This window comes from Triturus cristatus, chromosome 6 (assembly GCF_964204655.1).
Source record: "Triturus cristatus chromosome 6, aTriCri1.1, whole genome shotgun sequence".
Lineage (NCBI taxonomy): Eukaryota > Metazoa > Chordata > Amphibia > Caudata > Salamandridae > Triturus > Triturus cristatus.
In genome coordinates, this window is record NC_140589.1 from 468,473,991 (window position 1) to 468,494,042 (window position 20,052).

General features: G+C 47.6%; 1 protein-coding gene across 2 annotated transcripts in view; it reads left to right on the forward strand.

The window, feature by feature from the left end:
• The window catches only part of PHF3 (PHD finger protein 3), a 640,592-nt gene that overhangs the window by 212,824 nt on the left and 407,716 nt on the right, over positions 1-20,052 (forward strand). For both annotated transcript variants that reach the window (XM_085610899.1, XM_085610900.1), the window contains one exon: positions 19,447-19,575. In XM_085610899.1, coding sequence (XP_085467025.1) covers positions 19,447-19,575 — 129 coding nt within the window. The remainder of the gene's footprint in view (positions 1-19,446; positions 19,576-20,052) is intronic.

Consider the following 20,052-nt stretch of genomic DNA (forward strand, 5'->3'; position numbering starts at 1 on the left):
ATACATTGGCCACCTATTGGCCAGTGCTATTTGACTGCATCGCCAACTTGTCCTTACGCTATTCTAACTTCACCGTTCTTGGAGATTTTAATGTCCATATGGACAATGCTAGCTGCCCTCTAGCCAACCAATTAGAAGACTCCCTAAATAGTCTTAACTTAGCGCAAAAAATATCTTCTCCTACTCACGCAGCTGGCCATACCTTAGACCTTCTCTTCACCAATGATCCCCTTCTTAAGGTGGAAGAATTGTTTCCGGTTACATGGTCTGACCATATAATGGTCTTGTTTAGGCTGAGTCATAAGCGTGAGAGCAATCTCAGCAGACCTATGACAGAAAACAGGAGAAACTGGAAGAAAGTTACGCTGCAATCCATGAGAGAAGAACTCGATAAGACCTCCCCTACACTGTCTGGGAATCCCAATTTGGATTCCTCCCTTGTTAGTACATGGATTGTTGAAGCCTTAGACAAATCGGCTCCGATTAAACCTTGCAAGGTGGTTAGGAATAAACCATCTGCACCCTGGTTCAATACGGAGCTCCGTAGCGAAAAGAGTCTTGAGCGTATCTGGAGAAAGAATTATGAATCCACTGCAAAAGAAGTTTATAAGACAGCCCTAAAAAAAATTCCATGCACTAAAACGTAAGGTGATGAGAGACTACATGGCTAAACAAATTCTGAACTCGGACAATCCTTCCAGAGAGATTTTCAGGATAGTAGAGGGCTTTTTGAAACCTTCAGCCCTAAAGAGTACTATCTCACCCTCCCTGGATCTATGCGAGCAATTGGCCACTTTTGTTTCAGGACAAAATTTTGACTATTTATTCCACCTTTCCATCAACTGGTAATCGGGATCTTCCTCTGATCAGTACAGCAGTCAACTGGACATCCTTTCGCATATTTGAGAAGGCAGCCTCCCTGAAGGAACTTTTGAAAATTAAGTCTAGCTCCCCTCTGGACCCCTGCCCGGCCAGAGTGTTTAAACTTCTAGCTCCTCTTCTTAATGATACCTTGAATTCGCTTTGGAACTCTTCCTTGGAAACTGGTATCTTTCCATCTGAGTGGAAAAAGGCATTGGTCCAACCCATTCTTAAAAAAGAGGGCGCGGACCCTTCGGAACTTAAACATTTTAGGCCTATATCATTACTGCCAGCCCCTGCAAAAATCCTTGAAAAAGAAGTCCAGAGACAACTCTCGGACTTCCTTGAATCCAACGATCACCTACACGATTCGCAATCAAGATTTAGGGCTGGATATAGCACGGAAACTGCCCTACTGGAAGTCACTGAGTCGATCCGTGAAACCCTTGATCAAGGTAGATGTGCAATGCTGGTATTGTTGGATCTATCTGCAGCGTTTGACACGGTCTCCCACGAGATCCTCCTATACAGATTACTCCGGATAGGAGTGACGGGGACCGTGTTGAATTGGTTTCAGTCTTTCTTGGAAGGTAGGTCACAATAGGTGACTCTACACCCCCATGTTTCTAGCTCTAGATCTTTGGCGCAGGGGGTGCCACAGGGCTCGGCATTGAGTCCGACGCTCTTTAATGTCTATCTCGCACCCCTCGCTGCCATCATTGAGAAATGGGGTGTGCGAGTTGTCTCGTATGCAGACGACACGCAGCTGATTTTCTCTTTTAAGGAACATGGTTACACAGCTTTCATCAACTTTAAGCAATGCCTATTAAATATCTCCTCCTGGATGACTGAAAATTGTCTTAAGTTAAATGCTGATAAGACGGAGGTCCTATTTTTCAATCAACCTTCTCCTCCACGGACGGAGCTGTGGTGGCCAGCAGAACTGAACCCGCCCCCGACACCGGTAACGGCGGCAAGGAACTTAGGGGTCAGGTTTGACTCGCAACTGTCTGGCAAGGCTCAAATTATGCATATCTCCTCCCAATGTTTTTGGAGATTGAAGACACTTAGAAGATTCCTACGCTTCCTTCCTATGAACTGTAGGAAGGCAGTGGTGCATGCCCTTATCACTTCCCAACTCGACTACGCCAACAGCTTGTACATTGGCCTTCCGGATTATTTGATGGGTAGATTGCAGCGTATCCAAAACGCTGCAGCCAGGCTTCTGAGGAATGTGCCTTTACGGTATCACATCTCGCCTCATCTGCAAAGCTTGCACTGGTTACCGGTAAGGAAAAGAGTGCAGTTTAAGCCCCTTGTGTTGGCTCATGAAGCAACGAGAGGGGTTGGCACCCGCTATCTGAAACAGAGACTCCAGAAATATTTTCCCCCAAGAACTCTTAGATCCTGTAATCAAAATCTTCTGATCATTCCGCGGTTTAGAAAGGCTAGGACAGGTGGACGTGCGTTCTCAGGAAAAACGGCAATGTTATGGAATACCCTACCCAATGATCTCAGACAGTTTGATAAGGAACTTCCGTTCAGAAAGGCCCTCAAGACTTGGTTATTCAGAATGCCTTAGAGACTGCTGCTATCCTCTCCTCGCTTTATCCCCTGTGCCTGTAGGACGCTAGCGCCGGGACACTTCCGTTGGAAGTAGCTGTCGCGCTCTATAAATATTAATAATACATAATAATAATAGGATCTCGGGGTTCAAACAGGAGGTACAAACCTCCATCATCAACAGGCCTTTCACAGGGGACGCACTATTTGGGAAGGAGGTAGATGAATCCCTACAACAAATAAAGACGGACAATGAAACAGCCAAAGCGATAGGAGACCTGCAGCAAATAGGTACCTTCAAAAGAGGTGGGTTCAACAACAGAAAACCCACAGGAAGAGGTGCATTTGGCCAAGGACACCAAGTGTCACAACAGCAACAAGGCCAAGGTAACGAACAACAAACATGCCAACAATCGGGATACTAAGGTTGGCAACAACAACCCAAACAGTCCTTTCGAGGAAGAGGCAGGGGCAGAGGCTAGCCATCTAGAGCAAGAGGAAACAGCTCAAATTGACTCCCAAATACAACAGGACCCACATCATACACCAGTGGGAGGAAGAATATAATAATTTTTCAAACAGTGACAAAAAACCACAACAAACAATTGGATATTAAATCTGGTGAAATGCGGGTATTGCATAGAACTAACAAAGACACCACCTACAAACCCACCAAAAAGAAAAATTTTAAGAAACAAGAACTCATACAGTTAAATTTGGAAATAAAGGAACTACTGCAAAAACAAGCAATAGAATTAGTACCAAAACTGGAGGTTCAGCATACTTCCTAGTTCCCAAACAGGACCGATCACTAAGGCCAAGGCCAATCCTGTATTTAAGGTTCAGAAACAAGTTCATTTTAACACAACACTTCAAAATGGCTACGCAATACCCAAATCCAAGGAGGAGATTACATGGCAACAATAGACCTCAAGGATACCTATTAACACATTACTATGAACGAAAAACACAGAAAATACCTATGGTTCCTACACAGAGGAACGCACTATCAATTCAAGGTACTCCCTTGCGGAATCAAGTCAGCACCAAGGGTTTTCACCAAGTGCCTAGCCGCAGTGGCGGCACACCTAAGAAGAGAAGGGACACGTTTACCCCTACCTGTACGACTGGCTCATAAGGGAGAACACAAGACTGAAATGCCTCAAGCACATTCAAACAGCTATTCACACACGACAAAACCTAGGGTTCTCTATAAACCACAAGAAGTCATCCACAAAGCCAGAAAGAGAAAAGTTTTCCCTAGGTGCAAGAAGAGAATACTGGCAACAAAGCAAGAAACATCACCCTACCTCAAGGGTCAGTCTCTGACAGTGAGGAGGGTCATGAAACTTATGGGCATGATGGCATTATGCATATCACTCATTCCTCACGCCTGCCTACACACACGCCCATTTCAAGAATGGCTGACCAACAACTGGTCCGAAGCCACAGGGAGTTATGAGGATCTAGTGGTTGTTACGCACAGGCTGCAAGCAGAAATACAATGGTGGGCATCCACCAACATAGCACAAGGCAGACCTCTCAGGACCCCAACTCCTGTGACAATCACTACAGATGCATCACTTAGCAGATGGGGAGTGCACTTCGAACAGCTGAAAGTATGTGGTCAATGGAATGAACAGGATTCCATAAAACACTTCAACTACTTAGAAATGAAAACTGTGTTCCTAGCACTGAAAGCGTTCCAGTAACACATTCAGGGGAAAACTGTGTTGATCCAAACAGACAACACTACAACAATGTTCTACCTCACAAACAGGGAGGTACAAGATCATTCCCAATGAGCAAGCTAGCACAGGAAATCTGGCAATGGGCAGTATCCCAAGCGATCAATTTACAAACATTACATCTTCCAGGAGTGGACAACACAACAGCAGATCAGCTGAGCAGACAGAACAACTGTTCCCACAAATGGGAGGTGAACCACAAAACAGTACAATACATTTTCAATCTCTGGGGAACACCATTGATAGACCTGTTTGCAACAATGCAAGAAATTACAGTTCCTTCCCTCGAGGTTTCCACACCACCTGTCAAGAGGGAATGCCCCATCACTAAACTGGTCAGAGACATTTGCATATGTTTTTCCTCCAATACCCCTAATCCAAAGAGTGCTAGAAAGGTCAAGACAACCAGGAAGAAACCTAATTCTCATTGCCCCGCAATGGCCAAGACAGACATGGTACTCAAACCTTTTAGAGCTGTCCAGGGCAAGGATGATCAAGATCAAAACATACAAGGACCTATTGACAATGCAACAGGGCCAGAACTTCCACCCGGAGCCAAAGACGCTGCACTTAGCGGCCTAGCACCGGAATATGTAGAGTTTGCCCACCTCAACCTGCCTCAACGAATTATGGAAATCCTAAAAGAAGAAAGAAAGCAAACTACAAGAAATTGCTTTGCTGCAAAATGGAAGCGATACACCTCCTGGTGTCCTGCTAATAACCACATAAATTCAATCACCACACAAGAAACAGTGATCACCTATAACTCATCTCCTACACAGCCACATCAACTACTCAAGCATAAAGGTGTACCTTGCTGCTATTGTAGCATACACCAGGGGAAGAGCATGCAAAAGCTTCTTCACAAGGCCGGTCATAAAACAATTCCTAGAAGGATCCAAAAGAATTGCTCCCCCTAGAACAGCACCAGTGCCCATGTGGAGTCTAAATACAGTGCTCACGCAATTAATGACAAAACCATTTGAGCACAAGCATAAGGCAGAACTCAAGCACATCACTTTTAAAGACAGCCTTTCTCATTGCCATAACATTCTTAGGGAGAGTAAGCAAGTTACAAGCATTAACCATTCAGGAACCATACTTGCAAATACACAAGTACCAGGTAATTTTAAAGACAAACCCACAGCTCCTGCCAAAGGTGGTATCCAAATACTTAGTCCAAAATATCCTCCTCCCAGTCTTCTTCAAAAACCCAAGGACTAAGGGAGAAAGAAGCCTCCATACCCTGGATGTAAGGAGGGCACTACTTTACCACTTACAAAGAACAGAACAGACGTGAAAAACCAAACAGTTGTTTGTGGCCTACGCACACACCAACACAGATTTGCCTGTCACCAAGGCAACAATCTCAAGCTGGATAGTCCAAGCTATCCAAATATGCTATGCCACTGATAATAAGGCATTAACAACACAGCCAACAGCTCACTCCACAAGAAATAAGGGAGCAACCTTGGCATTTATGACCAATGTGCCCATAGACATATATGTGCAGCAGCTACATAGGCATCACCACACACGTTCACAAAGCATTTACTGTGGTGACATACAAATGAATAAGGAAGCACAAATAGGACAGAGAGTACTCCAACACCTGTTTGCAAAGTCTTTCTCTTACCACAGCCTCCCGAAAATGGGAGAAACCGCTACGTAATCTGATGCACAGCACGTGAATCCAGAAAAGTATTCACGCTGGAAAACGAAACGGTTACTTACCAGTAGGAGTAGTTTTGCAGCTTGAAGACATTTTCTGGATTCACATGCGACCCATTCTCTGAAGATTTATTCCTGTAACCTAGCATGAATTGTTATATTATGTGACAAATAATACACATTGGAGTTCATGTGTGTATGACATAATATGCCTCCAGGAAACCTGGACATAGTTAAAAATAAAGTTGCAGGGTTTCTTGTCATGGAAACTCCTTGCATTTGAATTAAGTGATAAAGAACACGTATTGGGAGGATTAGTAACATTAATAGCAGGGAAGTGGGACCTGAAAGTAATTTTCTATGTAACAATGCCATATTATATTGAAACATTAGAATTAGGGTTAGAACAGAGACCAGCAGATACCAAGATTATTTTACAAATGTCTTTGAAGCATCAATGATTTTTTGTAGGCTTTTAGATAACGTAGCTTTCTGGGAAGAGATAACCAACCAATAGCTATAATGTATGCATGATAGAGTATTGCCAGATATACCAGCAGAGCTATCTAATTTTTTGCATAAAAGGCGTAAACCTTAGACTATAAATTAGTGTCAGCTTCATTGTTTAAATGGGTTTCTTTATTTGCCAAGTGGAAAACAATCATTGTCTTCAAAGTGTGACATTGGAAAATAGAGGTTAAAGAACCGCCTGGATTTAAATTTGGATAATTTACACTGATTGTCTATTTTGAAGCAGTTAAAATGGAGCCAAGAATCGCAGTCTAGGCTTATTGGAATGGATGGCAGAAATCAGCAACAATTATATATAGCAAATGTTGCTATCAGTTTCTTGGGGTCATAATTGTTTTAAAACAAACTGTGAGCGTCAATTTGTCTAATGTCTGTAATGTGATTAACAGATGGGATTTGCTAGAATTTTGCATGTCCCCGTGACCCTGCACCTGATCATTTTTTGCGGCCCTAATTCAGTCAGTGGTTACTGAGCAGTATCTTATCTAGGTAAAGTTGTTTACTACTGGGCTCCCATTACTTATGACTCTCCAGTTGTTAAGCCAGTTTCCCCCTGAAGGCTATTCAATCTGCAGATGTAGCCAAGTTGAGTGTTAAGAGAAGTTTGCAGCATGTGTTTCTGTGGATGACATGCTTTACCCACTTCTGCCATCTAGAGTTTGGTGTGGACAATACAAGTTGCTTCTCATCAAAGTAAAGGTTTGACTTACGAGGTAACTAGTAATTTTTGCAGCGTGAATCTTTATTGGATTCTCATGGTGCGCATTATTCAGCTGTGAGAAGCTGGGTTTCTGTTGCAATACCCCCCACACACACTTTTTGCCAAACTACTGATGCACTTTGACTTGATGTGCCATGGGTCCTTGCCAATCAGGTTCGCAGGGCCTGTGTTCTTTCCCTAAAACTAACCCAAACCCAATTGGCATATTTGGCCACAGGTCAGCCCCTGGTAAATGGTACCACGGGTACCCAGGGCACTGTAGCACTTATTGTGCCACCCTTAGAGACCCCTTCTTCTTCCTCTTGAGTCAACATGGCACACATCCCTGTGTGCCATGCCTACAACCCACTGCCCTGGCATAGATCAGTCACCCCTCTAGCTGGGGTGCACTATGCCAGTGGTGAAGGGTACAGGTGCATGAGCCCTGTACCCATACAGTGCCCAAGTCCATTCCTGGGCACTGTTAGTGCAGTGCTGCCATTAAGAGTATATGGTGCTGGGAGTTTGTCATTACGAACTCCACAGCACCATAATGACTACACTGAAAACTGAGCAGTTTGGTATCAAACTGTTCGAGGCATGTGGGCTGCTGAATTCATATCTGTGCATAGATCGCCGCCTAGTGTTGGGTCCGGATGTTTGCACGTTGTTGTCCTGGAAGAGTCTTCGAGGTATCCTGGGATAGGTGACTCCTCCCCTGGACTACAGTGCGCATGGGCATCCTCTCCATCCTCAGATTCTGCCATTGGGTTCGGATGTGCTATCTTAACTCAAGTTAGGAAAAACTTTGTCGAGGCCAAAAGGCCTTTAGTTCGTGTCGGTACTGTTTTCTCGATCGGTTTCGATACTACCTTTGTTAGTTTACTAACTTTCAGAACCGACTTTTCGCATCTTACCTGCCCATCAACGACATCGACGATGGAATCGAGGACACCATTCAAGAGGTGTCCGGTATGCAATGCGAAATATCCCCACATCGACGTCCATCCGGTGTGCAACAAATGCCTTTCGCCGGATCCCGACGAATCTACATGCATGGCCTGTGCCCGGTTCCGTTCCAAGAAGACTCTACGGAATCGACGAGCGGCGAGACTCGAAGCGCAGCACGCGGCACCGGCCCCGGCAGACATCTTCAATGCCGAGACCGAAGATGTCGAAGAATTGGAGATCCTACCCTCCAGTCCCGTTTCCGAACATGACTCCGGATCGGACGACGTCGACGAATCACTCTTTCGCAGAGATGAAGACGACACCGAGGTAGGAGACTACGATGAGGCCTTAGGGGCCGAAGAGAGTAGCTCCAATGACGAGCAAGGCCTACCCGTTCAGACTGAAGAGAGCCCAGTGCCACAGTCTATGGCTCCGGTCGAGGGATCGCCTTCGGGCCTTACTCGAGACCTATCCCGCAGTTCTTCGGCCCCGCCCTCGGGCCCGGCCTCGGATATTCAGCGGCAGCCATTATTACCTAAACCGGCTGGTTTCCCTTCTTCCAAACCGAAACCGAAAGCTGCACTGGTTCAATTGAAACCGAAACCAAAAGTGACGCTGGTCGGATCGAGGCCTTCCACACCTTCGACGCCAGCGAAACGCGTCCGCACCGAGCGCACCAAGCGAGACTTCGGTGCCGAACTTGAAGCGGACGACGTCGGAGTCGGCATACGGAAAAAGGCCGTCGGTGCCACCAAACCTGCTCGGCTCCCGGCGTCGACGCCATCGACTCCGACACCAAAGGTCACACTGCCTGCTGCGTCTCACATCGCTTCCACGGCAACACCAAAGCCTCATGCATCGAAGACGTCGACGGCCATTCCCGCCCCTCGACTCGATGACCCACCGGCGCCGAAAAAGTCCACGGCCGCCTCTACAGACCTGGTCGGCGCTAAAGCCTCAAAGGCGCTCCAAGTGCGACCTGTTGCGGCACAAAGCAGCAAAACCAAAACGGTCCTCCAGGACACGTCGGGCTCCGGCCCAATAAAAGCTCCAGCAGCCTCTTCGGCGCTAGCCAACATTACTTTTGGCCTGCCTCCATCCACGGTCCCGAAAATGTTCCAACTCAGGACACGGGTCACCCACACCACGATTACACCTGCTGAGACGTCTCCATCACATCTCATCGACGCCAACACCGGCAGGATGGTTATCCACGAACGGAGGATAACTTCGGAGACACCTTTGGACCCTTTCCGGATCCCACTAAAAAGAAAGCTGCCTGTGGACTCCGAACCTGTCCTTTGCGAATCTTTCCACTCGCCCTACCAGGATCCACAATCATTCTCTCCCACACACTCCGACACGGATGCGTTGGAGGACTACATGGGTGACCAAGTCCCCTACCACGGAGACATAGACCCTGATGACCAACAGGACCCTGATCAAACTTGGGGCGACCCTGTAGACCCAGGTGCACCTCTAGATGCACAGGACCCACAACTCTATGGGGCAAAAACATCTCCCACAGAGGACACTGCAGCGTTCAACGCTCTTATTGAACGAGCTGCGAATAATCATGGAGTGCAGCTTCACTCTGACACCGTCGAGGACGACTTTCTTATGGACACCTTCGCATCCTCAGAAAGGCATGTAAAAACTCTGCCCATGTTGAAAGGGGTCCTCAAACCAGCCAAGGACATCTTCAAAGAACCCACCAGGGCACGGGTGATAAACCCCAGGATCGATAAGAAATACAGATCGGCGCCTGGGGACCCTACTTACATCAGAGGCCAATTACCACTAGACTCCATTGTCGTAGCGAATGCTCGCAAGAGGGCACACTCGCAAACGACAGGTGACGCTCCTCCCCCGGACAAAGAGTCCAAGGTGTTAGAGACCTCTGGCAAGCGAGTTGCCGCCCAGGCTGCCAACATATGGCGCATAGCCAACACTCAAGCGCTCCTCGCTCGCTACGATAGAGCGCACTATGACACATTGGAGCAACTACTCCAACATCTCCCTGACCAGTTCAAAGAAGGTGCAGAAATTCTTATCCGAGAGGGACAGCTACTCACAAATGCTTCCATCAAGTCTGCACTAGATGCCGCAGACACGGCTGCCAGGGCCATAAACACAAGCGTCATGCTGCGACGACATGCCTGGTTGCGAATCTCCGGATTCAAACCTGAGGTGCAAAATAATATACTCAACCAGCCTGTCAACCCCGACTATTTATTCGGACCGGAGGTTGACACCACCCTTGAGAAAATAAAAAAGGACACGACACCGCAAAGTCCATGGGAGCTCTCCAGACTCAGTCCTTTCGGAGCAGCTCCTTTCGTCGCCCCGGAAATAGAGGAGCAGGTAGAGGACAGGGGTCACAGCAGACATACAACAAGGGCAATACACAAACCACCTACGATAAAAACACCCGGGGTGGATATCGTGGCTCCAGTACAAAGGGAAGAGTACGCGGCTACGGCAACACCAGGTCCTCCCCCAAGAACAAGCAGTGACGCCCTCTCCCTTCCTCCCGACCACATAACACCTGTCGGGGGAAGGCTACAAAGGTTCCTGTCCACGTGGAACTCCATCACCACGGACAGGTGGGTCAAAGATATTGTCAAATACGGTTACTGTCTAGAGCTAACCTCCACTCCGCCCACAATACCTCCAAGAAACCGTCCTATGTCCTCAGAGCACTTAACGCTCTTACAGCAGGAGGTGCAAAGTATGCTTCTAAAAGGCGCTCTAGAGGTCGTACCCGTCCACGAGCAGGTTACGGGAGTGTACTCCCTCTACTTTTTAATACCGAAAAAGGACGGGTCACTCAGACCTATATTAGACCTAAGACCCCTGAACCGGTACATTCATTCCGAGCACTTTCACATGCTCACTCTCCAGCAAGTCCTTCTGCTTCTCAAGCGGGGAGACTTCCTAGCCACGCTGGACCTCAAGGATGCGTATTTCCACATACCCATTCACCCCTCACACAAAAAATACCTCAGGTTCACTGTTCAGGGGCAGCACTACCAATTCAAAGTCCTTCCGTTCGGCGTGACAACAGCACCCAGGGTTTTCACGAAGTGCCTAGCTACTGTGGCGGCACATCTACGGAGGCAGCACGTACACGTCTACCCCTACCTGGACGACTGGCTCGTTCAAGCACAATCAGCCCAGCAATGTGCCAACCACATGTCCTGCACCATTCACCTCCTTCACAGTCTGGGATTCTCACTAAATTACCCGAAATCCCATCTCCAGCCCGCACACGTACAACAGTACCTAGGTGCGACTATAGACACTCTGGCGGCCACAGCTCAGCCAAATTTAGTGAGGATCAACAGCATGCAAATGCTGATCTCCAGGTTCAAACCCCAACACTCACTTCCAGCGCGAGTGTTCATGCAGTTGATAGGCATGATGGCCTCCTGCATTTTCATAGTCCCACACGCGCGATTACATATGCGCCCGCTTCAGGAGTGCTTAGCACGTCAGTGGAATCAGGCTCAAGGACAGTTGAAAGACCTAGTGTTGGTGAGCGGTCGGGCATACAACTCTCTGCATTGGTGGAATCCACAAAACCTTTGCAAGGGCCGACCGTTCCAAGAGCCTGTTCCACAAATAGTACTGACAGCGGACGCGTCTCTCCAGGGATGGGGAGCTCATGTACTCCACTACACAGTGCAGGGACTATGGACGACACAACAGAAGAAGATGCACATCAACCTTCTGGAACTGATTGCAATCTTCCTGGCCATGAAGGCATTCAAAGTACATCTGTGCAACAAAGTCGTGTTGATCCGGACGGACAATATGACTGCCATGTACTACATACAGAAGCAGGGAGGAACACACTCTCCACAGTTGTCTCATCTGGCTCCGAGCATGTGGAAGTGGGCCATTCAGAGGAACATGTTCCTCATGGCGGAGCACCTCCCGGGCAAGGACAACCAGATGGCGGATCTGCTCAGCAGACCAGCCACCAGATGCACGAGTGGGAGCTACACCCTTCAGTACTCCAACCGTACTTCCAGCAGTGGGGTCATCCAGAGATAGACCTCTTCGCCACAAGCGAAAACGCAAAATGCCAAAGCTTTGCCGCCAGGTTCCCACATCCGCAGTCGCAGGGCAATGCGATATGGATGAACTGGTCCGGCAGATTTGCGTACGCTTTTCCCCCAGCGCCGTTGATACCGCTGGTGGCTCGCAAACTCAGACAACACTCCCTGACGGTCGTCCTAGTTGCTCCTACGTGGGCACGCCAGCCATGGTACACCACCTTCCTCGAACTTTCCGTGGTGCCGCATCAAAGGCTGCGGATCAAGCCCGCGCATTTGACGCAGAACCATGGAGAGATTCAGCACCCAGATCCGCAACAGCTGAACCTGGCAATCTGGCTCCTGAAGTCCTAGAGTTTGGCTACCTCAACCTGCCACCTGACTGTATGGACATCATCAAGGAGGCCAGGAGACCCACTACAAGAGCTTGCTATGCAGCCAAATGGAAAAGGTTCGTCATTTATTGCAGTAATAATGACATTAACCCGCTGGACGCATCCATCCAAAACATCATTTGTTACCTCTTACACCTATACCGATGCAATCTAGCGTACACCTCTATACGTGTCCATTTGACCGCAATATCAGCCTATCTGCAAACCAGGCAGCACCTCTCACTATTCAGAGTGCCTGCCATCAAAGCATTCTTGGAAGGACTCAAACGAGTCATTCCACCAAGCCACCCACCGGCTCCAATGTGGAACCTCAACCTGGTCCTCACACGCCTGATGGGTCCACCCTTTGAACCTCTCCACTCATGCGAGATTCAATTCCTCACCTGGAAAGTAGCTTTCCTGGTAGCAATCACTTCTTTAAGAAGAGTTAGCGAACTCCAGGCACTAACAGTTCAAGAGCCATTTATACAGGTTCACGCCAACAGGGTCGTACTACGTACCAACCCCAAATTCATGCCCAAGGTAATATCGCAGTTCCACATGAATCAAACTATTGAACTGCCCGTTTTCTTCCAAAACCCACAAACTGTCGCGGAAAGAGCACTCCATACACTAGACGTAAGGAGGGCCCTCATGTACTACATCGACAGGACTAAACCCTTTAGGAAGACAAAACAACTGTTCGTTGCCTTTGCCCCACACCACAAAGGTAACGCCATCTCCAAAGCAGGGATAGCCAGATGGATAGTTAAGTGTATTCAAATTTGTTATCAAAAGGCAAAACACACATTAACTATTCCCCCACGAGCCCACTCAACACGTAAGTTAGGGGCCTCCATGGCTTTTCTAGGAAATATTCCCCTGCATGATATATGTAGAGCAGCCACCTGGTCCACCACACACACATTTACCAAACACTATTGTGTAGATGTGCAATCAAAACAGCAGGCAGCTGTAGGACAGGCTGTTCTCAAAACCCTTTTTCAGACCGCTGCAGCTGGCACTGGTAGCCGCCGCTAATAGAGGGCACTGCTATACATTCTATGCACAGATATGAATTCAGCAGCCCACATGCCTCGAACTAATGCTACTTACCAGTATGCATCTGTTCTTGGCATGTAGGGCTGCTGACATTCATATCGCCCTCCCTCCTCCCCGGCGCCTGTAGCAGCTGCAGCTTTCAGAATTACTGTAAGCATGGTCATCACTTTCTGTATCTACTCCATCACTGCCACAATGGCGAAAAACAATCTGAGGATGGAGAGGATGCCCATGCGCACTGTAGTCCAGGGGAGGAGTCACCTATCCCAGGATACCTCGAAGACTCTTCCAGGACAACAACGTGCAAACATCCGGACCCAACACTAGGCGGCGATCTATGCACAGATATGAATGTCAGCAGCCCTACATGCCAAGAACAGATGCATACTGGTAAGTAGCATATTCATCTCAGCACATTAAACCCACACTGATGCCAGTGTGGGACTTAGTGAAAAATGCACCCAGAGGGCATCTTAGAGATGCCCCCTGAAAAACGACCAGCCTCTGGTGGGTTCCCTGTCTGGTACACACCAGCCTGCCACCATGAGACATGTTTTTGGACCCCTAGGATCGGAGCCTTTGCTCCCTGACCCCAGAAACAAAGCCTTTCCTGGGCGGAGGTGTTCAAATCTCCGCCAGGCCGAGCCATCTGTGGCAGGGGATCTTCAAAGGCCTTTCAGCCTTTGTAATGTGCCCCACAGCCTTTACTGCTATCAGGAGCAGGCCCCCTTCCTGTCTCCCCTCCTTTTCAGCGGGAAGACAGGCGGGAAAAAGTAGCCTTCACAGAAGGTGTGCACACCTCTGCCAACCCCACCCCTCAGGTCGGGGAGGAGAAGTGAAGCCCACTCTTCAGTGCCCGCCATCTTGCAGATGGCAGGCACTCCCCAATCAGGATTAGGGATTGTGCTCACTTCCCCCACATGGGGTGAGCACACCCAAGGTGTAGTCGCCCTAAGGTCAGTAGCCCATTGGCTGCTGACCTAAGGACCCCTAAATACAGTATTTACGGGGCAGCCCCGAAACAAGGAGGCACATTCCCGCAACCTAAGAAGTAAAAGGACGAAAGAAGATGCACAGCGAGGAGCCTGCAGAGAACAACTGACTTGGCCCCAGCCCTACCAGTCTGTCTGCAGTTTCCAGAGATTCTGCACCAAAAATAGTCTTGTCCTTCGGCCAGCAACCTCAGAACCCCTGGGAGGACTGACTGCCTACAACAAAGACTGGAACTCCTGTGAACACCAGCTCTGTTCAGAAGAAACACCAAAGAAAGACTCAGAGCCTGCTGAGGAAAAAGAAACCTGATGCTTGGAACTACCACTGCCCCCGGTGTCTATGGCCGGGGTTTGAGTGGCCCACCGGTCCCAGTGAGGTCCCCCAGCGTGCTACTCACCAAAAAAAGTGCTTCAACACCTCATTAGGTGTAGCAAGCACTATATAAATGCAACCCTTTTTCTCTCTTCTATCCCTCTGCTATCCTTCTCGATCCAAATAACTGACTAATATCCACCACTCAAATTACTTTTCATATTTCACCATACTAATTCACCACTAATCCTTTATGGGTTCCGGAGTAGCGTGCTACTCACCAAAAAAGGCACTTCGACGCCTTGTCAAGGGTAGACACGGCAGTCGTGAATCTTGCACTCCCTTCAGATTATTCCATTTGTACTCCCAATCGGGCATCTAGGGGTGGTGGCATTGCTATGGTTGTAAAGTCTTGCTACCCTTGTGATTGGAGGGCAGTGAATCTGGTAGGATGCGAATGTGCGTCCTTCAGAATTTCTATTAGCCATCATTTTACTTTATCTGGCCTCCTTATTTATCGTCCTCCCGGGTGCGACACTGCTTTTAGAAAGGCTCTCCCAGAATGTGTCAGCTCGCTGGCATTGGGCTGCGCTAACTTCAGCATTCTTGGAGACCTTAATCTCCATTTTGATTGCCGTCATATCTCTGCCATTAGTAGTACTTTGGCGGATTTGGAGGCCCTTCAGCTCAATCAGTTGGTTACCTCCCCCACTCATGTGGGGGCCACATACTTGATGCTTTGTTTACAAATTTGACAGGGGCCAAGGTGGCTATGCCTAGCCCTGTTGCCTGGTCTGACCACTTCTTAGTTAAAATTTCTCTTTTGATCAATGAACATCCATTTAAGCCCCTGGATAGAGTAGTGTACAAACGCCATTGGAAGAAACTCAAACTGGAGGATTTTTACCATCTGTTGGAAGTTAACCCTCTAGGCCCTTATCTCAATGTTGACCTTTTCTGTGATTGGGTTTCTCGGGCCTTGGATGTATTGATCCCTGCGGCCTGGACGAAATGTCGTCCCAGAGAACCCAGCCCATGGTACGACAGTTCCCTGGTGCCGTTAAAAAAAGCCTGTAAACAGGTAGAAAGGGACTGGCGGAAATCCTATGAGGCTGGGAAAAAATCTCTGTATTTTTCTAAAGTCAAAAAATATCATAGAGCTGTGTGTAGAGCCCGTGCTGCCTATTATTCACAGGAATTCAGAACAAGTCTCAATCCGTCCAAGCTAATTTTGAAGGTCCTAAAGGATCTGATGGTCAAAAGAGCTTCCGCGGCGGAAATTTGTTCAGTGGCCCATTGTGAAGACCTGGCCTCTTTTTTCCTTGAAAAGGTTCAAGTTATCTACCGTGCCTTCTCCATCACTGAGCCGGTAGCTGAGCCCACTAGCCCTATACCAGCTATAGGTGAGGCCTTGGCATAATTTCCTAGTTTATCGATGGAGAGATTTTTTAAACTGGCCCATAAGATAAAATCTGGCTCGCCAGCGGATCCCATGAGGCCAGCTCAGTTTAGAGACTCTGCTGCTATCTGTCTTCCTCCATTGTGCCATCTTATAAATCTCTCTCTCGCCTCATGTGTTGTTCTAAATAAATGGAAACAGGCTGTTGTGACACCCATTTTGAAAAAGCCCACAATGGACCCCCTAAAACTCGAGAGCTATTGCCCGATCTCCCTCCTCCCCTGGGCCGCGAAAGTTGTTGAGACTCATGTGAACGAGGTGTTGACCGAACATCTTGTAAGGGCAAGCATTCTAGATTCCTCCCAGAATGGCTTCCGTGCTGGTCACAGCACCGAGACTGCCTTGCTCTCTATGACGGAACAGCTCCGTTCTGTGCTTGACTTTGGTCAGACTGCGGCACTGATATTACTTGATCTCAGTGCCGCGTTTGATACGGTCTCGCATAGGATCTTACTCCAACGTCTCAGGGAGGCGGGTGTTATGGGCATTGCTCTCGACTGGTTCCACTCTTTCCTTACTGATCGGACCTTTAAGGTCGCTACTCCGCCTTTTGAGTCCAAGTTCTATTCGCTGGAGATGGGTGTGCCTCAGGGCTCGTCGTTGAGTCCCACATTATTCAACCTTTATGTGAGACCGCTAGCTGCTGTCGTCAAGCATTGGGGCATGACTATGGTCTCCTATGCTGACGACACGCAGCTGGCAGTTGTCCTGAGTGGGGACTCCGACCTCAACGCCCCCAGATTCCGGGATGGTCTCTTGGCGGTGGCTAGCTGGATGAATGCCAACTGTCTTTAACTAAATGCAAAAAAAACTGAGGTCATGATTGTGGGTAAGCGGACGGATCTTTGGGGTGACATGTGGTGGCCTCCTGAACTGGGTGTAACTCCTATTCCAGTCTCAGAGGTAAAGAACCTGGGGGTGTGGTTAGACTCTGCCCTGAGTTTCAGTGTCCACACAAAAAAAGTGGCGGCTACCTGTTTCGGCATTTTACGAGGGCTGCGACCCATCTTGAGGTTCTTTGATGCTTCTACCAGGCAGCTGGTCATACAGGCATCCATACTATCGCGCCTTGATTACGCCAGTTCGCTCCTGCTGGGGGCCAACCAGGCTGAATTTGCCCGGATGCAACATGTCCAGAATGCCGCAGCAAGAGCCCTGGTAGGTTTACCGAGGTTCTGTTCTGCGGAAAGTACCATCCGTGCTTTGCACTGGCTGCCTATAGCACAGAGGATCCATTTTAAGACCCTGTGTCTTTTTTTCAAGATCCTCAAGTGGGCCTCTCCAGATTCTTGCTAATGTTTTGGTGCCCTACGTGCCCTCGCGTTCTCTTAGATCCTTAGGTCAAAACTTGGTGGTGGTCCCACGGTTTAGGCTATGCAGGGCCGGAGGCCGGTCTTTTCAGGTTTTGGCTGCAAATTTGTGGAACTCTCTTCCGCCCCACATGCGTGAGATGGATGAGCTTCTGAAGTTTAGGAGGGCTATCAAAACGCATTTGTTTTCTTTTTCACTTTAGTACTTCGATCTGCGCACTTCTGCCCTTGTACAGCTTTGTTGTGTTGGGACCTTTCTTTAAGCGCCGGGACGCCCCTTGGCTGGGGCAGCTGTGCGCTATTAAAGTGTTTTAACATAACATAACAATTACAATACAATACAAGCAGCACAAGGTTTCTCCTTCGGACACTCTCTTTAATTCTGGGGTCAATTGCCACCACACTCTCTGGTGGTTCACACTTCCCGTAAGGGTGCAGATACACAGGGCATGGGAGATGTGCCTCCACCAGATAAAAAGAGCAAGAAGATCGATGCAGCTGGCAAGCATGTCTCTGTTTAGGCCTCCACCCTTTGGTGCATCGCCACTTGGTTGACTTGCTATGTTGCTGTGATAGGGCCCACTGTGATGAAATGGAGGAGCTTCTCCAGCACCTCCCTGACCAATAACGCAAATGAAGTCAGAACCTCGTAGTAAAGAGCAAGTTCATCTCTAATACTACCATTTGTTGTGCCCTCGGCGCTGCGGCTCGCTGGAACAATAATAGTGTCCTGATCTGCAGACACGTGTGACTGCAGGTCTCTGGCTTCACACCATAAGTCCAGCAACATTTGCTCAACCTGCCCTTCGATGAGGAGCATCAAGAAGGACACGGACACCGCCAAGGCCATGGGGGTTTTGCAGACACTTTAGATTCAGAAAGGCTTTGAAAATCCCATTGTAAAACCGTGTTACAATCTGTAAATACTGCTCCCCATTATTATTTTAGGATAGGTGTCTGATGGACTTCAACGCCTAGACACTACACAGCACAGCATGCACGTTCCAGGTATTCTAAAGCAAGAAGACCGCCATACCAATAGCAAACAGTTTACCACCTAGTTACCTTCAGGTTCTGCCCAAGCATTGCCGGACAAACTTGGAAGCTTGCCCCATTCTCTTACCTCAATTTGAAATGTTTTAAAAAAAAAACTTTAAATCCTCCCCTGTTTAGTAGCCTCCTTACCCACTCTCAATATATCCCGATGAAGGTTTTAGGGGGGCATTATTGCAAAACATTTCTCTCAGGGGGTGCAGCGTAACAAAGTTTGAAGACCACTGCATTACATTGAAAGAAAGATTTTAGGAAATCTAAACATCTGTTTATACCTTTTGGTAAGCCTCGCTTAGAGTAACCTGTTTTCAAGTTGGACAATACTAGATGGATAGGTAAGTGCATCCAAGTCTGTAATGCCAAAGCAAAACATATAGATAACTCTGAGACAGGGGATCTGTGTCTTGGCTGGGAAGAACGTTTGTGTGATCTTTACAGGTAAAACAGTCAGTGGGTCTAGATTATAATCATGCTGAAGCCACCTCTGGTTACCTCATAGGCTGGTTCGAATGGGCAGTACCCACCCTCACACTGGAATGGGTTACACTTCGGTTGTTCAAACTAACAAAAGAGCACAGATTCAGTGATAACAAAAGGCTGCTAAACTTTATTTACTTTTACAAATGTCTCTTTACATTCAGTATTTTAGGATGTTTTAACTAATTCTGGTTCTTGATTTTAAGGAAGATTCCCATAATGGAGAACTAAGTTAATTTTCCATACCTTTATAATCAGTGCAGCGTTTTTACACTTTAGACATTCCATAAATGTAAATGTTGCTGTCTTCTATTTTACAGACCATAGAAATGATTGAAAAAGAACAGAGAGATGTTGAAAGACGGCCAATCACTAAAATAACTCACAAAGGGGAGATTGAAATAGAAAATGAATCCTCATTAAAAGAAGCAGAAGACATGGAAATTGAGGTGAGAAAATACCAAAATATTTGTATACCATTCAACCATGTTATTTTACTGGCGTTATCAGATGCTATGATTTCAGCAAATGCCTCCATATATAGAGTGTGGTGTTGCACTATGAAAGACATTACACCACTGAAGTGCCAGGCAGGCCATCACAATGGACGGTGGGTCCTACAAATTCTAGAAATTAGTTATGCCCTTCCCTTCTAACAGTTTCCCACTCCTGATGTATTTTCCACTTAGTCAGGCTGGCACGTTCACATTCCCCGGCAAGAAGTCATGGCCATGTTGTAAAAAGGGTCTGGGCAACTGTTTACATAGCAGGTTAGATAGGGATGTTTTTTTTACCCTTTTCTACTTTATACCCAAGAAGGACGGTGGTTTGCAGCCCATATCTTGAAGATTGGTAGATGAAGGCACATTTGCTGTTGCTAGTAATTGATAATCTAAATATGACAACAAACCTGCTTTTTAACTTGG